The sequence below is a fragment of the Rissa tridactyla genome, chromosome 4 (assembly GCF_028500815.1).
Source record: "Rissa tridactyla isolate bRisTri1 chromosome 4, bRisTri1.patW.cur.20221130, whole genome shotgun sequence".
NCBI lineage: Eukaryota > Metazoa > Chordata > Aves > Charadriiformes > Laridae > Rissa > Rissa tridactyla.
The window spans coordinates 60,600,324-60,620,539 of NC_071469.1; the positions used below are offsets into that span (position 1 = coordinate 60,600,324).

At 45.1% G+C, this 20,216-nt stretch overlaps 1 protein-coding gene across 7 annotated transcripts in view; it reads right to left on the bottom strand.

Annotated features, from left to right (window-relative positions):
• LOC128909089 (exocyst complex component 3-like protein) overlaps positions 1–17,209 on the bottom strand; it is a 43,750-nt gene extending 26,541 nt beyond the window's left edge. For 3 of the 7 annotated variants that reach the window (XM_054200299.1, XM_054200303.1, XM_054200297.1), the window contains exon 1: positions 11,713–11,891. In XM_054200299.1, the coding sequence (XP_054056274.1) occupies positions 11,713–11,794 (82 nt within the window). In that variant the 5' untranslated portion in view covers positions 11,795–11,891. Of the gene's footprint in view, positions 1–7,284; positions 8,504–11,712; positions 11,892–14,087; positions 14,742–15,636; positions 15,984–17,073 lie in introns of those variants that run through there. The other 4 variants (XM_054200301.1, XM_054200300.1, XM_054200302.1 and 1 more) reach the window with 4 other exon arrangements.
• Between the last annotated feature and the right edge of the window lie 3,007 nt (positions 17,210–20,216).

A 20,216-nucleotide genomic window follows, 5' to 3' on the forward strand; every position in this document is an offset into this window, starting at 1 on the left:
CAGAAAATATCATTTCACTCCAGGAGCTTCCGTTAAAATAGATTTTTAAAAAGTCCCTGCGCTCCTGTGAGAAAGACACTACGCTTGGAGACAAGCCGAAATGCTGTCCTTACCACGCTCTCTTTGCTAGATAGTTACAAACTGTTTTTTTATTTCTCCTTTCCATTAGTATAAAAATGAAATCAATAACTTGAGGATTTTCATCAGCTGAAGAAAGAGTCTTGTATTAGCCATTACAAGCTGTATTGATTCAAAACCATACGCTACTCAAGAATTATTTGGTGGGGGGAGTATGAATTTAAGGGACAATTTTTCCACACGGCATCTAGATTCATCCGAATATGTGCATTCATCTCTCTGGGTTTAACGCCTGCAGTTTCTTCCAAGATTTTCTACATTTTTGTGACAGTAAAATTCCACTAGTTTCCTACTTGGAAACCAAGTAAATGTTATGTTATTCTGGCTCTTTTACTCAGTGCTTAATTCCACCAGCACGTTATCATGGAGCCATTTCATTCATTAGTCATGATAGGGAGGAGGAAATAAACACATTTCATTTCAAAGGACAAGCAGAAATTCCAGCAGCGGTCATACATTTAAGCTGTTGGCAGTAGGAAATACTGAGGTTGCAAAATACAGGGTTTTCCCAGATTGTGAAAAAAGTTGAAAATTGAAAGGCTTTATGTACATCCCATTTTGACCTTAATTTTTAATTGGCTGAAGTTAAAATATTTCCTTTGCAATATTATAGCTGCACTACATAGGAATACAAGATGGAGGGAGGGGTTAGTACTGCAGAGACGCATTCCAGGCATGCTGAAATCCTTCAGCAGTATTTTCCCATGAAAATTCCAACACAATGTGTTTATGTTTCACTTCATCAGCATTTTTGCAACAAGCCCGGCTCTAACAAAAATCATTTCCCCAGACTTCTCTGTGGAAGGAAATTGGATGTCAAAGTGCCAGTCCTGCAGGCAAGATTCTCTGCAGTACACAGATTTTGAACACCGTATAATTGCAGATCGTGCCCTAAACTGGGGCAACATGATGTATGGGAATTGCTATATTTTCCCAGAAAGCTTCTTTCAAGGGAATACAATGTGAGCCTGTGGAAAGCAGGGACTGACTGAGCAGAGATGGATAGACTTCCTGGGGCTAGGACCATCTCTTGCTCCATGGTCAGCTCGATCCCCTCAATAAAAGCCATGGTAGACACTCCTCAAGATGAGAGTGCCCTCGGGGCACACCCCATCTCAGCACCACAGCACCAACAACCCAGATCTCATCTGTTCTACCTTTAATTGGTTCACAAACCAGGGCAATATGTGTGTATAGGCAAAGCAGGCAGTTTCCCAGGGAGCGGGCAGCTACAAGCACCCTACAACGGGCAGCAAGTTGAGGATGGCCTTTCTGACTGTGGGCGCTGAGCCCGTCAGCAGCATGAGATGATGCCCCATCCCTTCTGCTGCAGCGGTAGCAGCAACCCATCGTCATCCACTATGTCCACAACTACTTTCCAAATGCAAGGGTTGAAGGATGGCGTCACTGAGGGGGAATGCGCTGTACCAGGAGAGGACATGCCCCAGAGGAGCTGCCAAGAGGCCACTAGCAGTCCGCTTCTCTGGGTCTCTGTGCCTTAACAGCATATGCAGGGTACACAGGTCTCTCTCCTCTGTCTCTGATGCTATTTTACTGCTCAGGCTAAATCTCTGCAGTTCTCTATGAACATGCTCTATCGCAGTGCTTCCATGAACGGTTTTATGCCTAGACAAGCAAAGCCCCCAGGGAAGCTACACCTTTACAGCAGAAAAGCTGAAAACTATCAAGATGACAGTAGAACAAAGGTCTTTTAGCAAGTGTTTACGTAATGCAAAGGGAACGTGTGCTGCCCAAAACCATCATTTTGGGCAGGGGAATCAGGACACTGCAATATTTCACCTGCCCCTTCCATGGGCACCTGAGCTGCCCACCCAAGGGGAGTCCTTCCAAGCAGAAAGAAGGGCAGTAGGAAACCACAAGGACACAGCACCTTAACAAGCACAGTTCTGCTTCTGAACAACATCCTTTATCAGGTGTGCCAAATGACCACTTTCTTCCTCAAAAGCCACTCCTTGGAAGCCCGCCCCCAGCCCCCTTCCTCCTGCTGTTTCAATGCCTCTATTTATTCACAGTGTGATGTTCTCTAAGGGGGACCTTCTCCTTTCTGCCCTGACCCTTGCTGTGCTCACTGCGAAAGAGGAGCAATTTGTCTTCCGGGAACATTCCCCAGCGTTCAGGAGTTTCCCCTGTTGCCTGGAGCTCCTGGAAAAGCCCACAGCCTCCCCACATCACTGAGACTCTGTCTTGCTGCCTTGGAAAATCTGTAACTCCTTTGTCTTTGGGAGCTTTCACTAAACAAGAAAATATCTCGGATAAATTTTTATATTGTTTCTCTGTTGACTTAACTCTTTATCTTACTGCTTCCCATTTCTTTTGCCTATATAGATAAAATCTCTTCATAATAAGTGGATTGTGTGCCTGACTTGAACAATAGCTGTTTGCTCTGGATGCTAATCACATGAAGTCAGACTATTAGCACTTCAAATGAAATGACTTTGCAAGAGTCCAATTACATCAATATTCCAATTCCAGCAATGCAGTGATGCCCCTGCTTGCTTTGAAGGAACTTCGCATGACCACAGACAGGCATATACAATGGAAACTTTGTGCTCAGTAGCATCTGTTATGTGAAATACACTTGAGTCCTAACAGGCGGGCTGGATCTGCGGTATCTGCAGAGAGAGATCTGGAGTTTTTTCACCTCCTCCTTTGTTTCCAGAACATGCTGGTACTCTCCACCACTTTGAACGAAGGGCAAGAAAGACAGCAGAAAGGAATATTAATTATAATGATAAAACCTGCAGAGTATGGCACAGAAACATAGTGCTTCTCTAGGATGTAAATCCATGCAAAAGCACTTTGTGAAGCTATGCTGTAGTCTGACAATGTGTTCCTCCACCCACATGCAGCATCTTTGACTTCATCAGCTATCAAAGAACAGCCAGTCTGTATTATAAGCAAGGTAGACTTTTTGGAGAGAGAGAAAAAAACAAATAAACAAACCCAAACCCCCTCCCCCTCCAGCTGGACACTGCAGCTGGCATTGCCATAACGGTCATATGCAAGCGGCGACTTTGTCATTTGTGCAAAATCAGTTGTTTATCATTCTGTGGAAAGCATATATTTATTCTTATTTCCTATGGATAACCCCATTTCCTAAAGGAATGAGACAACACAGCCACAGGTGAACACATCTCTGTGTTCATCTGATCCCCTGCCCTAACGCACTCGAGTGGGTTTTATGTCAGTTTTAACCAATTTTAAAGCCAGTTTTAACCAAACTGACAGAGGGTGGCTGGCACAAAATAGTACACCCTTACACACTTCATGAAAATACATGGCTGAGGAAAGAAGAGAGACCCACACTGCTCCTGCTGAGGAACAAAACATGGCATGAACTCAGCCTTTACCGGACATCAGAGACTCCACCCAGCAGCTCAGTCTGAAGGTACACAGACATGGTTTCCTTGCCTCTGTTGCTCACCAAATCCCCTGTTTACTCTCCAGCTAACCCGTGCGTGTGCAAGAGTAAATAAAGCAGCACAAATATTTAATACAAGCAACCTTTCCTGTGGCAACAGCTGAAACGAAGCTGCTTCCCTACGGTGCCTCCTCGCCCCAGGCTGCACCCCCTCGCCTCTCCGACATCTGTGTCACCCCAAACAGGCAAAAAAAGCTGTGAGTTGGAGCTAATTTGGAGTTGCCGCTGCTGCCCGACAGCCACAGTTGTAGCAAAAGGGAAAGAAGGAACCTTCTTCCTTTCTGAGTGCATTCGCTTGAGTAGCTCTTCTCTGCTCAGCCACTGATTTTCATCACATTAATCCAAGACTTCTCTCCTGTTCTGGATTTGTCTGAAACTGGAGGAATACAGTTTATTAGGAGGGGACAGACTGATGGATTGACAGACAGACAGACAGGCTGCATGGTCTCAGCAGTTTCAGAAACCGCACTGAAGTTCTAAGAACAAGTTCCCTGAAGAACTGAATATTGACCCTTCCCCTGCCCTGAATACCGAAACAAAACACATTTGGACTTCATGTACAATTTGCGCTGCCTCTGTTTTCCTCCTGATTGCAAGGACCCCATTCCAAACTGACCTCAATTTTCACTTAATTAGTAACCTACTTTGCCTTTCCTTTAGAACATTTTTAGCTAATTCCTGGGGATTTTGCCTAATTCTGGGTTTTTTTTCAGAATGAAACAAGCACTGCTTTAAGGAAGATAGAATCATAGATAAGGAAGATAGAAACATAGATGTTTTCCCTTTTGACAACAACAATAGTAATAATAAATAAATAAATCACACAACCCCAAAAATTTTTAAGATGAACTCAAGAAAGCCAAGCAATAGGGAAGTTTGAAGTGACCCTAAAAATTCCTGCATTAAAAATATCCTATCCATGCACTAAGAGAAGAATAAAGCAATACTTCCCGAAGCCGCAGCTTAGTCTTCAGGAAGAAACTGGGACCAAGCTGGGAATTCCCACTTCCTAATTTTGCCCTGCAGGTTTCCAGCAAGGACAAAGGATACTGTAGTAATCATAGCATCATAGAATCATTTAGGCTGGAAAAGACCCTTGGGATCATCGAGTCCAACCACCAACCCCACTCTACAGAGTTCTCCCCTACACCATATCCCCTAACACCACATCTAAACGACTCCTAAACACATCCAGGTGAATGTGACTCCACCACCTCCCTGGGCAGCCTGTTCCGGTGTCTCACCACTCTTTCTGTGAAGAATTTTTTCCTAATGCCCAATCTAAACCTACCCTGTTGCAGCTTGAAGCCATTCCCTCTTGTTCTATCACTAATTACCTGTGAGAGGAGACCAGCACCAACCTCCCTACAATGTACTTTCAAGTAGTTGTAGAGAGTGATGAGGTCTCCCCTCTTCCTCAAACTGAACAGTCCCAGCTCCTTCAATCGCTCCTCATAAGATTAATTACAACTTCCTTCTGTTTTCCTTTAGCATCAGTGGAAGAGCAAGAAAAAAATATCCACCAGACAGAGTACATAGCACACAGTACAGACTGGTTAAAAAAAGAGTTTCTCCACACCACAAAAATAGGTGGTTAGGTTCAACCAAACACTGGGATAATAAAATATTTCAAAGCAAACTTGTTAATTTTCACATATTTAATAGACCTGAGGCCCTGTTTGGAGATGGGTTATATTTAGCTGCGGGGAGACACAGAAATAGCCGACAGCGGGATGAGCAGGAGGTGGTTTCTGTGTCCCCCCAGCTCTGTTGGGAGGCCAGTGGCTGGTTTGGCATTATTGGTGTGGAGGGACAGGGGCCACAGTCCTCCATGTGGCACTGCCACCTGCAGGGACACCAAGGAGGATGGGGGACACAGACCCAGATCGGAGAAGGGACAGAGCCGACGAGCTCCATCCCCTTGCCCTCTGCACCCCGGCTTGGTAGAAGACCCTGCTATTTGCTACAGCGTGGGCTGGGCAGGATGTAAAGCTTGCTTCTGCAAAGGTTTGAGGGCTATCAGTCTGGTCACATCCCTAGAAGAGCAGCCACCCAGCAGCTTGGTTTCTAATCCTACGAGCTATCTAAAGAGTTATCCAAGGAAGGCTCCAGGGGCAGGTCTGCCAGAGGAAAACTACAACTTAAATGCTGCTTGCTATCATGGAGACGGAAAGAGCTTTTTTTAAAAAAATACATTATGGATATTGTTTGCTAGTGTGGTAAAGAATGCATTACCTCAACCACCAGCACGTCTCTTTTCAAGATGATCCATGATTTCATCCAAAGGGGGATTTTTTTTGAAAGCTTGTATTATGAATATTCCATCTCCATTTGGACAGAAAAGCCTAAAATTATTTTATTCGAGCCTTTTCATTTGGCTTAGATTGACAAGATTCCTCTGTGCATTTTTACATAAGATTCTTTCCAGCAGTAAAAACTTTGCGCTCAACTTTGCAGGAAACTTCCTACACACATCTGTACCCACAGCCCTACATGGAGCAGCATATGCAGAGATTTGGGACTGAAAATCCACATTACATCATTTGCATGTTTTCCCTGCTGCCACAAGAGGCCAGTGATTGTGTAATTTCCAGTCTCCTGTGTTTCACCCCAATCGTATTGACATGGCTCCACAGGCACATCTGCCAGACACCATCTGGAGGCTAAAATTCATAACTACAGATTGGCTTCCAGGACATCCCCAGCCCTCTCAGATAGGAGCTGGGCACATTTAAATATTAACTCAAGATCAAAACTCAACCATTTTTCCACTCAACATTCACAGCAGGCGCCTCTGGCCACAAACTAAGGCAGGAATGCCCCACGCACATGCACTGCCAAAGAAGCTGATAGATGGGATGGGATATGTTTACAACACGACTCAGGGCCTTTATCCTCATTGCTGAACACTCTGACCCAGCAGACAGGTTATTTAGGAGAGGAAGTGAGAGAAAACAGATCAGTTTTCGTATAGACACCTAAATAAATCCCATTTTCAGAAACCTAGCACCTGTCATTACCACTTCTGGACAGTCTGAGTAAGCACTCCGTTCCCACCCCACAGTGAGCGGGGAGCTAGTTTAGCCACTTGCCTTGGTAAAGCTCAGGATATCAAAGAAGATGCCATGTCACACTGTAGAAAGGTCAGTTTTAAAAGATTTTTTGCAATCTCTAAACACTGGAGCTAGCTAGCTACAGTGAGGGGTTTGCTACAGCAAGAGGAAGCCAAAAGGGTCCTGGGAGAGAGATCATCGTCCTCTGAAACTGTTTCAGAAAAATATCCTGGGGAGGAATTCTGCATGAGCATGAAGAGAAGCATTAAATTTTTATCATCATGAGTTCAAATACATGGTGATAAAAGATTTGCACTGCAGCACTGTGTTTTCTTCCAAAACCAGAAAAGCATTTAAAGGAGACATGGCACTAGAAAATTCAGCACTGCTACATGATGTGGAAGATCCCTGAGAGTCTTCAACATTTTCTGACCCATTCTTCTCCTACAGGAACGAAAGAGATACCAACCAAGCAAGAGGTGGGCAAAACTTGGGGGGGAAGGTATCGGATGCAGGCAAGGTAAAGGAAAGGGAAGAGTATTTGCAATGTATTCATCTGCTGTCAGTATCAGGATGTATCTCATCTTTCCACTGCTTCCCACTTCTCGGCGAAGTGTAGGGAGTGCTATATAAAGATTCAGAGACACTAACCCAGCTCCTGAGAGCTGCACAGCACCGACTGCCAGCACATTGGCAGTGTTCCTCTGCCGCCTTCATCGCAACCACTCTGCCGGCGTTCATCGCTCGCAGCAAGTTTTTCCCTGCAAAAGAGAAAGATGTGGTCCTCGAGGAACCAAAATTAGGTAATTTGTAAGGATATTTCTAAATTGCCAAGCAAATTAAAAAAGAAACCGCTATTTTTTCCCATCCCGAACATGCACGTTATCGGTTCTGTTACGACCTTAGATCTCCAGCACATGTTATTTACTGGCTGTCAAGAGCCGAGACTCTTGAAACTCAATTAATAATAGAGCATTAAGGCCGCATTCCAACAAAGGACTTAAGTAAGTGACTATTTCCTTTAGTTTCAAAGAGAATATTCAGCCTCTTAGCTGTACACATCTGTTTACTGAGCAGGAAACAGTGGTGTGGAGCAGTGTTTGTACGCTCCATGGCTACACGACAACAAATGCCTTGGAGTCAATAACATCCGAAAATCGCACGAATCGCAAACCAATTTAATATAGCTGATCTTGACACAGCACAGAATCGCTGGATTTTAAGGCAGCTGCCTTGAAGCTTTTTTGGATAAATGGGTGTTTAATGCTATTTTCTGCGCAAGGTTTTAATGAGGAGCTCCCATGGTTACATGTTCACTGACATCTCCTTGGCTGTTACCACACCCTTCCCAGGTACATATACCTTAGACAGCCAAAATAGGTAAAATGGCAGCTAAATACAAGCTTTCGTGCTGCTGTTTTACATCAAGAAAAAAGACTACTGCACTGATTTTGTTGATGAAGATAAGATGAACCGGACATTCCCTAGCCCTGATTCCTACTAACCTTACGCTGGGTAACCACTTAGATCTATGCAAAGGGAAAGCCAAAGAGCTGTAAGACATCTTCTGGATCAAAACGGCTACGGATCCCACTTTGTACAAGTGGGACCTGAGTCCTTCATGTATGCAATTGCATTCCCCCACCCTTTGCATGTGTAAACGTGACTGAGATAAAGCATGTTAACATTTCCTTTCCTCTTGCTTCCCAGTCTTGGGGGGCCGTCACACAGAGAGAAATCAGGAACTCCAATCTGGACTGTAGGCTTACACAAAATATCTAACACAACAGATCTGCCGTGGTACAACTAGTTCCAAGAAGAAGCAGATGTACCTTGTGATATTAATTTATTCTAGCATTTTTTGAAGGGGAGAGATATTGATATGTATGGCAGGTACTGACTGATATTTAAAACCTTTGGCATTACCATATGTGCCTGGAAATAACTGCCAGTGCTATTAGTTGCTGTCATTGATGACAGCATGTAAATGACTATCTAATCTGCATACACAATTAAATAATTAGATGCCATATGTAAGAGCAGTTATTTATAAATGCGGAATTGGAGAAAAAAAATTAAGCCTCATCTTCATAACTTATCATCTCGCAAATCAAATCCTCTTGAATATAGGTATAGATCTTCATTACTGAGTGTCCCATCCTAGGTTAAAAAAAAAAAAAAATCAAAATTAATATTTCATATTATTGATTTTCCCATGTGATGCACTGAATCAGCAGTGCCTGCATCTAGCCTGCTGGCAGGAAGCTATAGCTGCTGTCCACAAAATGCCTGTCAACTTTTGGAGCTCATTATGAACACAACAAGCCAGGAAAAAAACCCGTCCTGCTGAAGGCCCGTCCACTGCGTTCAATGAAGGCTTGATCTATTCTTACGAACAGCTGACCTAGATTCTCTGCCTGAATGAGAGCATTTTCCAGCATCGAGGCTGCTCAGAGAATCAGAAATTCATGTACTGCTTATCATGAGAGAGGGAAAAAAAAAAGAAAGATATAATCTTAAGGGAAAGCGATGGCATCCGTTAGTCATAAAAGAGCTTTATCCATATCTGCAGAAAGCACTCCCCGACATGCTTCTGCTCTCATTTCAGAGTCTGGAAAGGACTGCAGCCCTCACCTCAGCACAGGCGGCAGGCCAGGCAGACACGGCTCCATGGAGAGGCTGAGACGTGCCAAAGCCGTGGAGGACACAACCGCACAGCGGGGTGGCCAGCTTGCCACTCCGGAGCCACCCGCGGCTTTCCGGCAGCTCGGAGGCAGCCCCTGCCCCTGGGCTGCCGGCACCGAGGCCGTGCTGGATCAACGACTGCTGGTTCACGTCATGCCAAGAGGAAATAAGCCAGTGAAGTCTGCTGAACCCTACACTGCCAGGTCCCCATGAGATCCAGATGCAGACACAGCGCACATCCATCATCCCTGGGAAGCTACGGAGGCCTTAACGAGGCAATGCTATGTCCTACCGATGACCCGCATAGGACACTTCTCCATTTGCCAGTTCTTCAAGAGATGGGAAGCGCATCCTGTGGCACTCAATAACATAACAATGGTGGTATGTGGCTCAGAGGGACAGACAGGCCAGTCAGCCCTGGAGTAAGGACCTCAGAGACCTTTGCTTCCCGCCTCTGCTACTGATCCATTCTGTCTACAATAACATTCCTCATCTCCCCAAGATCCTAGCGGACTCCTCCATCAGCCGGGCCCAGGAGTCTTTCACGTTAACCAATGATACTCACCAGACTGGTGTTGAGGGGACCCTGAGGGTGTACATCACTGTGAGGGATGCCAGCTTGATGCCAGCCCTTGATGGCTGCTGTCACTGATGCTGAGCTGCCCACAGGAGCAGCTCCAGGTCTAGGCCAGCACCCAAGCAGCATCTCCCCAGGTGGGATGAGAAGGAGCTGGCAGGCAGGGGCTAGTGCAAGACAGCCTCAGGCCCGCCAAGGTAGAGTTCCCACCCTGCGGCTATGCTGCATTGCTGGCCGCAGGGACAGGGACAGGAGCACAGACCAAGTCCTCAGGGTGGGCAGGAGCTGTGCAGTCAAGGGAGGTTTCCTTCGATACCAAAATGTTTTGATCTGCCTCACAGATGGAGATAGAAAGCTAAATTCACATACATAAATTCAGGCCCTCTGATCACAGAGATATTCTGCCCTTTCTCCAGATATGAACATCCCGGACCGAGTCTACAAAGGAGGACTTCTGCTCATGTGGACCCTCACTGACTGCACCACACAGGCAAAACCCACAAGTCCAGCCCACGCAGAAGGCAAGTGACTGCTGTGGGCCATGCTGCCAGTGAGCATCCCCCCTTCCCCTCTTCCCTGAAACCTCCAGAGAGGCCGCCGAGAGGAGAATACAAGCTCTAATTAACCAGCTCTCAATTCAGATCTGGTTCAGCAAATGCAAACACCGCATCAGGCAATTGAGTTTTCCTCACCAACTTACTTTTGCATGTGGGCAACATGCAAACTAGGTCAGTATTATTCCTACCAAAACACTCGCTATGGGTGTTATTTTTAGAAAACCATGTGATTGTCTGACTTTTATTTATGAGAGCACAGAAAGATCCACTGTATATTTTCCTGTCTGTCTTGTTTGGGGTGGTTTGTTTTTTCAGTTCTTTGGGTGGGTTGCTAAGATCTCGGGCCTCTTTTTAAAAGGCAAAATCAGACTCAATCAAGAGACCTTGCAGGTCACATCCCTTGGCAGTCAATGAAACAAAGCACATGTAGTGGTGAGCACACCAAACCAGACAAGAGCACGGAGAGGCTATGAAAAGGCAAGACGGTGATGCAGGTAACAAGGGACAAGGATATGGAGCAGAAAAGGTGCCAGGGGACTATGGGAGGTGGGGAATCAGGCAGGGTTTGAAGGATGATAGAAAACACTGCACTTACTTAGATCTTTGTGACTCCCCCAAGGGTAGACCCAAGATCTCAGCAGCTAGACAAAAGTCAGCAGGAGAGCCAAGTTCAGCAACAGAAAACTTGTCCAGAGGTTCAAGTTTATTTTCTGAGACCTACTTCTTACCTCCTTGGCACAAGCAAATGAACTCAAGGCAATAAAATCCTGTACCAGCTTTTCAGGGTGCACTTGCCACGGAGGAAAGGGAAGGGGTCGAACTGGCTGGGAGGGCCTGGTGCTTGCTGACACCTTTTCTGCCTCTGCCCAGGAACTGCTGCCCCAGGAACCAGGGCCCTTTTGGGGTCCCAGCTGGCTCTTTGGTAATCCACCAACACACTGCATACACCCAAATTCAGAAAAGCTGTTTTCGTCTGTCCTTTCTAATTGATCTCAAGCCCTGAAGCTCCCATCCCAGGCAGTCTGCCTTCCTGAGCTAATTGCTGGTATCATCTAGGTGACTCCCCCAAAAAAGAAACAAAAACTTCAAAAGAAACAACATAGGCAGAGACAAAGACAACTGGACAAGATCCAACTCAGCTTCCAAACCACAAACAACATTTCTTTCTCCAGCAAAGACCATGCTGTCACAGAGCATTAGGTATGCACTGCAGACAAAGCTACACAAGCTAAATCCTCCACACAGGGCCGGCAACTGTACCTTTTCCTGCAAACAGAAACGGCACAAATGAACGGGGAGAGGCAGGCATCTGGCTAGGCTGTCCTACAGCTTGGGAACTCATCGGTGTTTCAGGGGTGGTGAGTGAGAATCACATACAGAGATACTCAGGAGTGTTTTAAGAACGTGGGACACGTCCCGCAAACTTGCCAAAATGGCTTGGGTGATAAAAGCTGGGCAGAGGATTAGCCATGCACTGCTGTGTCATCATCTAATGCTCCTATGCCACGTGAGTCTAACAGTGGTTTGGAATAAACAGCATGAAGACGGCTTATACCCTAAACTTTCCATTTTTCTTCCATCGCTCACATAACACTCGCACACAGGTCACTTCTGCTATACCTGCAACACATCACATGTGATGTTGCACTGAATTTTCTGTAACTATACTTTTTTGCAATCAATTCATACAAAAATAAAATGTACCTTATCAGTCACTGAGATATGCATTCTCCATCTTATTGTTAAAATCAGCAAACTAATACTGCCTTGAAAAAGAACTGAAGGCAGCAATTATTCACCGCACTCATTAGCAGTGAAAACTGCTTTCCAGCCATTTCAGTCACCATCCTGAAATTACGCAGTTAGTTGTTGGTGCCAGATTCCCATTTATCTCAAGCACCTTTTGTAACAACAACAAACAATAGCTGCTTCTTCATTTATCAGGCTTCCCATAAGAGGAAGAACTCATGTTACAAAGGAAGGGCCACACAATCATGCCTTACTACCTCGAGGTACACAGGACTTTCAGAAGTCCCTTAGAAATTTCAGTATACACAACATCTAGGAGAGTTAGGAGCGGCCCAAGGAAAACAAGGGTCTCAGTAATAGAAGAAGTACTAATGAGTGCAGGACAATAGGCACAGGCGGTCAGGCAAACAAAAAGCAGGAGGAGAAGTGTAACAGGAGCCAGGTTATTGGCTGTCCCGTAACAAGAGAGCTGGTGCAGGTCTGCTCTGTTGTCCGCCAGCACCATGCACTGTGTCATTGAAGCTCATGGAGCCACCCCAGAAGCTGAAGCTGTTGCAGAGGTGAGAAACACAACTCCTCTGTTTCTGCTCATCAGAAAGCACAAGTCCTCTCCTCCTTTAACCAAAGTGATGCTCCCTTCACTGCCACATTTCCTCACAGGCAACGTGCACACGTCATTCCAGCGCAAAGCTGCTGTGAGAGCAGATTCAGGGTCACATCAGACTGGCACACACAAGACAGTCCTGAATTCCCTCATTCTTTAAACAACGCTTCTTTGGTGTCTGTGTTTGTTTTTTTTACAAGCATGAAATGAAGACTTTGTGTCTTTTTCAGGGAGGGCAATGTTTTATTTAAGATGGCCTGCTAGCACCATGAATTTTACATGACAGAAGCTCCATCCCACAACATTCTTAAACCTCTCCTCGTTAGTCAGCAGGGCTCTGATCCCGCAGCCGGGAGATGTGGCACCTCCCACCGGGAGCCCTGGCATGGGGGCTGACTCATGTTATTCACAAGTATACCCCTTCTCCCTACCGACCACCACTGAAACGCAGCCTGCCCTGAAGCATCGCCTTGGAGACCTTCTCAGGAGACAGATCTGCTGCATCAGCTCCTCCTCCCAATGCTTCCCACAAAAATGCCCACACATACAGGCAGGCTGTTTGGAGATACACTGATGTGAGCAGAGCGTGGGCTGGTCTAGCAGAGCATCCTATCTGCTGCAAGGCCTCTGGAGGTCACAGATAAGCAAACACAGGCACGGGCAATGCTAACGGCATAGATACATAAACAAAACAAGCCAGGCAGCAGCTCAGATGTACCTTTCCAAGATTTTGGGTCGAGTGCAGGATTCAGTGGATGTCTGTGGAGCTATGCCTGGTAATCAGTGTTCAGAAAGGCCAGCTTTTACAGTAAACCAACCATATTCAACTCTCAATTAGCCATGGAAGATCAGCTGGGTTGGGGATTAACCAGACACTTCTTCCCCATAGCAACCATGGCTACACCACCACGCCACCGCACACATAACACAGGGCACATGAGCCTCTTGGAATCCAGCAGGTTAAATCTGTTCCCACTCAGCAGAGAAACCAGCAGGCTTGTTCCAAGCCTTTCAAAGGTATAAGACCTGAATATGTTATTATCCTACTCCCTAACTAACATATAGCCTCTACTAGCCAGGATCTGGCTTTATACAGGTTACCCCATCCCACAATGTCTTTGATGGCTGAAAGCCGACAATATCTAAGCAAACCAGCCAGTGCTAAAATAAGAACACGTGTGTAGCCTGCAAAAGCTGTCCAAAGCTTTAGGCAGCTGGTGTGCCGACACCGATGCCTATGTGCTGAGTAATGATGTCTCACTGCTTCTTTGTGCTCCCTTACCCATCTATTTCCATCTGTTGTTCCTTGGCTTCCACGTGGATTGTACGCTCTTCAAAGCCGAGCTTTCTGCTAGCACCTAGGAGATAATCTAGTGACAGGGCACCACAAAATCAGTCTGATTGACTCACGTGAGTAATCAGTGAATTGGAGTCGACATTGTACAGGAATGTGGATAGGAATTGGCTAAGCATGGTGCGTCTGGATGGAAAACGTGACTCAGAAATGTTACTAACATTATTCTTTCTGATGTCCGTAAACCTGACTAAGAAATGGAAGAAATGGTGTGGGCAGAAAAAGACAGAAAGACAAAGAGACAGCAGGCTGGCACGCAAGCATCTCATAAAAATGCACTAGATGACTGGTACACAGATCAGATGCTTAGAAGAGTTGAGAGCATTTGCAACTTCTACAAAGATTCTCATTTCTTCTTTTACCGTTATTAACTTTGCATGCTTCTCCATTTTGTTTTTGCTTCATCTTTCACATACATAGGCCAAGATTTGGATCTTATCTTCATGTATCCCAGTGACTTGCTGGCATATCGTGCGCACACGCAGCTACACCCAGAGGTCAAGGCATCTCTTTCGCTGCCTTCTGTACATGATGATAGCGCAACTACGCTGCTCACCAGGACAACAGTCACAGCCTGTCAAACTGATAAGAAGTTGGTCAGATGGGTTCATGCTCTGAGAGAGAGGAAGACCGAGGCAATAAATGTAATACACAGCAGTGAACTGCAAATGGCATTTGGGTTCTGCCCTTAGGGAGCTGGAATGAGAACGAACATGAGAGCAACAAAAAAAGAAGAGGGTCTGAAGAGAAGAGGCTTTTAAAGCTCCACAGTTAATGGGAAATGGGAAAGATTCAAGTAAGACACAGCACTGGAGTTCAGACGTGGGGTTTCTCTCAGCCCTCTCATGCAAAGGGAGCAGTTTTGAGCCCACACAGTCCCAAATTTCCAAAAGTCACCGAAGCTACTGTCATGCCAATGGGCTCAGAGGTTGTCCCTGTTGGACACCAAAGTAAGGAGCATTTCTTGGACACCAAGAAATAAGCATTACATTTCAGGCATTCTCTGTTGCTAGAATTGCCTCTTGCTAACAGCACACAGGACTGCTAAAGAACTGTACTAACTCATGCCAACACCCAAGGTGTCTTTCTGGCTGGACCTGAACCCACTGCAGGAGGAGGAAGTCACCTCTTCCCACAAAACAGCCCCACCAAGCAGAACTGAGCTGAATCCAGGGCATGTCCCTGTTCCTTCCCAGACACAGAGGAAGAAATTCAGTTTCTTTCTCCTATCTCCCAGCTGTGATTCAGCAGTGAATTGTCTTGTTAGAAAAGTGCCCCAGCACTCAGACACACTCTCTATCCCCTCGCCTACATATTAGGGAAAGGGGAACTGCAGAGCCAGCTGCACAAACATCTCTGCTTGGCTGGGGCCGAGATATACACAACAGTCCAACACACTCAAGGCCGTTCTGAGCACAACAAAGCAATGCCCAGAAACAGAAAAATGTCATCGAGGTGATATAGGTGGGTTTCTCACATTTGTTCTGCATCGCAGTCAAAACAGGCAGGCATAATGCAGGGAGACAGAGAGGCCTTTCTGAGCGAGCAGTGTGGCATGTACTCCTGGGTCACCCCAGGCGGCTGTCTGTCTGCCAGGTCTCCTTTCCCCTGTTTTGATTGTAGCTGCATCCTTTCTGTATCAAGATGAGGATACTTAATGCACGCTCACCTTTGCCCTCAGCTACAAGCTGTTTCTGCTTAGCTAATGCTTTTCTTGGCAGGCTGAGCCAGGCAAGGCAGAGTTCAGTTTGCACCCCGATCAGCTGAAGCACAGATGACTGGCTCTGGGAAATGCTGCGGTGATATGGCCAAAATGAACTGAAGTCACTTACACGGAGCTGCAAATTGCTCTGTGCTGGTACTCGGCCAGTGAGATTCTGACCCATGACGGGGCACCCAGCCACAGCCAAAGGACAAATCAAAATAAACAAACCCAGAGTTTCTTCCAGGGACATATTATGAAGGGATTCTCAAAGCAGGATTTAAGAACAGAATCCTGTCTGTCCTTCATGACTTAGCATGGACTGGGCACAATGACAGAGCCTCTAAAAAGCTTGAAACACAGTTAGTGGAAACGGGAAATAGGGAAGATAGAAGACATAGGATAAGAGTTGAGACATACAGGGGTTTTCACAGCTCTGGCACAGCTCTCACATGCAAGTGCTGCATGCCAAACTTTCAAAAATGGTCACAACAAACGGCTGAAGCTTCGCTGGTTCTGAGTAAAGGCTTAAGAATTTGACTTCATTTTACTTGATATTTTTATTTATTTGTTGAGAAGCAGCCATTACTCAGCACTCCATGAAAGAGACTGCTATGGGAAACCCATGACTAATAACTCTTCTTTGATTCACCTGTTCTCATTAGCAGGTTTTTTGGAAGAATATATTGCACAGCCTCTTGTGCAATAGCCCTGTGCAGAGTTCACGGATGTAGGGAGACACACCTCCCCAACATTGATCACTTCTTCCAACAATCTCTCAGCAAAAATACGTAGGTTGGAATCACTATGGCAAACACAATGCTGTTTGCAGATCTGGAGCACAGTAAGTAAACAGGCAAAAATCAGGCAAAGCTGCCACAAACCAAAGTAAGCTACAGAGCTGCTTCTTTAAGACCTTTGCTAGGGTAAGAGAAGATGTCACTGAGCGGTTTACTCCATAGCAGGGGATAAGGAGGTTTGTGCTGACTCTCAAGCAATCTAGCGACCAGACTGTAACTTGGCAGCCCGCTGTACTTTGCCCGCTTCCCTGCTGCTCCAGGAATTGAGTAAGCTGTGAGTGATCCGCCCGCACACGTCACAGCATATGCCTCCCCGTGCACCCAAACTAGCACGCTGCCAGACAAGGTGCAGGGGCCAAGTCATTCACCCTCCTGGCCACCCGAATGATTTGCAGGGTGCAGAATGCGGTACCTCAGGACCCTCTGCAGAGGAAGCGATGGGACTCCCTCACATCTGCAAGGAGACATATTTCAAGCTTCACCTGTATGACTCAGCTGTTCACTGCAGGTCTCTGTGGGAGCAGCAGTTGACACTGGGATTCATAATTTGTTATCTATAAAACGAAAAGAAGTTCAATCAACCGTGTACTAGTAAACATCCTCCAGAGTGCACAGACTCACACAGAGACTCACCCTCGCAGCCAGTAGACTAAACTATCAAAACCCCTTGTCGCAGCACTCCTTGTCTCAGTGCAGCAGGAAAAAAAGCATGCAGGGAAAACAAGGGCCTTCTTTGGCCACAGTAAGTGCTACTAGTCAAAAGAACAGGATATCTACAAACCAAAACCAATAATTTATAAGCACACACCTTTGAAGACAGAAATATTATATCTATATAGCACAATCAGGGATAAGTGCACAAAGCCGCTATCAGGAAAGATGTCCCAGAAGTAAAGTCTCTGAGTTAAACTGGCACATTATCCACTGGTATAAAACAGTGCATCTCTGTGGACTTGGATGAGCTCACAAGCATTTACATACAACCTTCGAGATCCCACCTGCACCCACACATCCTCCCTAACTTAATCTAGAATAGAGAATTCATCCATCACCTAGTCATCCATTAATCTGTCGACCGTGCAAACAATCAGAAATGAGAGGAGCTGTGTATTTATTACACATTTCTGAATAAGTCATGCCCAAGATCTAGGATAAACAATATATTAAACCCTAAAGAACCCTTTGAAAGCTTTTTGCCTGCTGGAGACAACAATGAAAAAGTAACGTGATAGAAAAGGAACAGTAAATCATTCATGAGAATGATTAAAAACAAACTGTGGGTGAGGTGCAGCAAAACAACACTGAAAACAGCCAGTGTATTCTTCTTTAGTATCTCGTCTTCTAGAGGGTGGAGTGGTTGTAAGCAACTTAAAGAAGCCCCACTTTGTGTTCTTTAGGGCAGAGAAGACATACCAGATACAAAATCCATGGACAACTGCACAACCACAAGTTATAGCTTATTCAGATGCCCCATGACTACATCAGGCACTGAAGCAATAATGCTACTGTGCTTAAAATCACTGGTGCAAATAAGGCTTAACTTAACAAAAAGGGATGTTAAGGACACTAGAAACAAGGATAAATTAGTCTCCCAAGGGCTGAAAAATGCTTTACACTAGTGATCTTACTTAGACACACATGACCATTTTGAAATCCTAAAATAAAGTTCTGAAAGAGTTACAGTGCCAAAATGTTCACAGCTACCACCTAATCTAATCCAGTTGTTGGTACCACAGTTTCCCAGATGAGTGTGTTAGCCACAAACCATGTTATTAGCATTTATTTTAGATCCTTTCAACTCTATGAACATGCTTGTTTCAGGAAAGCTTGTTTCCTAAAACTATCTCAAGTAAAAAGCTAAAAAACAATCAATGTAGACAAGATTTGTTTCTTAGAGTCTTAAAATAACATCCTTGAGCTTCAAGGCAAAATTCAGCCTCCATTACGCATTTGAACATTAATTGACCCAACTGTGTGTCTTAAGACCTTTCAAAAACTGATTCTGAAAACGGTTCAAGGCAGTAATAACCTTGTAAAAAAGTTCTGCCTTCAGTGTGTCTCCTGGGTTGTTCTCAAAAAGAAAAATCTACATTAGGTCAATAAAATCATGCTAAACTTTACAGTCAACACCATGTTTGATATGGATTCACATTCAAGGGTATTTTTAGCCTAATTTCTTAAACAAGCAAGATTTATGCGATCGTGGTGTGTGCATCTGTGTGTGTGTGTGTATGCACCTGCCTCTCTTCAGCCCCATCTACCTGTTCCTGAACCCCCTGGATAATTCCAAATACACTGACATCTAGGTACGTGAGGCTCGGGTAGATGGGTAGGGTAAGACATTATTAGTGCTTCAAGTCAGCTTTTATTAGCCATCACAGGATCCCCATAGGCCAAAACCAGACTTAATTCATTACACCACTCTTGGAAACCATGTGTTCTATCAGCTATTTTAATATTGCTACTAGTCGATGTAATATCCTAAACATAACACTTGGCACATGCAAACCATAGGACAAAGTTTCTGCCTCTATTTTTTTATTTTAAGTACCTCTCCTTTTTTTCTTTTTTTTTTTTTTTAGTTTGGCAAATTATTTACTTTAGTAATATAAATATTTGAGCCGCAAACCACCACAGCATTCAAAGACTTTGGCACTGCATTGCAGTCATGTATTATTTGCTTCATTACAAAAAGTTTATCCCTGTATTTTTATTAAGAAGCCCGCACCAGCTATACTCAAGCTCAAGGCAAAACATATCAAACAAGCAGCAAATGCCTTATTACAACCTACAAATTTAACATTATCCACTACAAAACCTGGAGTGTCCTGCAAAATACCTTCAGTGTTGCAAAAAAAGACAACTCAGTAAGGGTTATAAAATTAGATTTTGGAGACGAAACTTTTTCTGCTATGTGTGTAGCTGTCTGTTTCCAAACGCACGGCTTTGCCCTCCCAGCCAAGCAGCACCTTCGAAGGTTTAGTTCTGGAGAACATGAAGATTTTCCTTTGCCTTCAAAGCAGATTTTTCCTTTGCTTTCAGCACAAGCATCTGGGATACCTTCTCCCTCTACTAGATCTGGCAGCACAGAATACAATCCCTAGTTGGGCCTCAGTACTGCCTCCAAACCTCAGCTCTCCCAGCAATGCCCTCGTATTATTTTAAAGCAAAGGAACTCCTCCGTGCTCAAATGAGCGGAACAGAAGAGCAAAACATGCTGCAATCAGCAGTGCAGACCCCTAGAAACTAGCTCAGCAGCCACATGTTTCTGCCCACGGGAGAAGGGCTTTGAAAGCACTTAAGATCTCCAGGGTCCCCCCAGACAGGGAGGAGGTTCTGGAGAGAGGGTCTCAAAACCAGGGGCTACCACATCTTCCTCTTAGGAAAAGTAGAAAGCCAATAGGTAACTCTAAGCACTCATTACTCTTTTTTACTACTTAGAGTTAACATCTGCTGGGAAATCAATTCTGATAATCACAGCGCTGGTTGCCAGACTGTCGGAGGCCAAAGAAAAAGGATGAGAAAGGATGTGTATGTGGAAGTGCTGGCAACGCA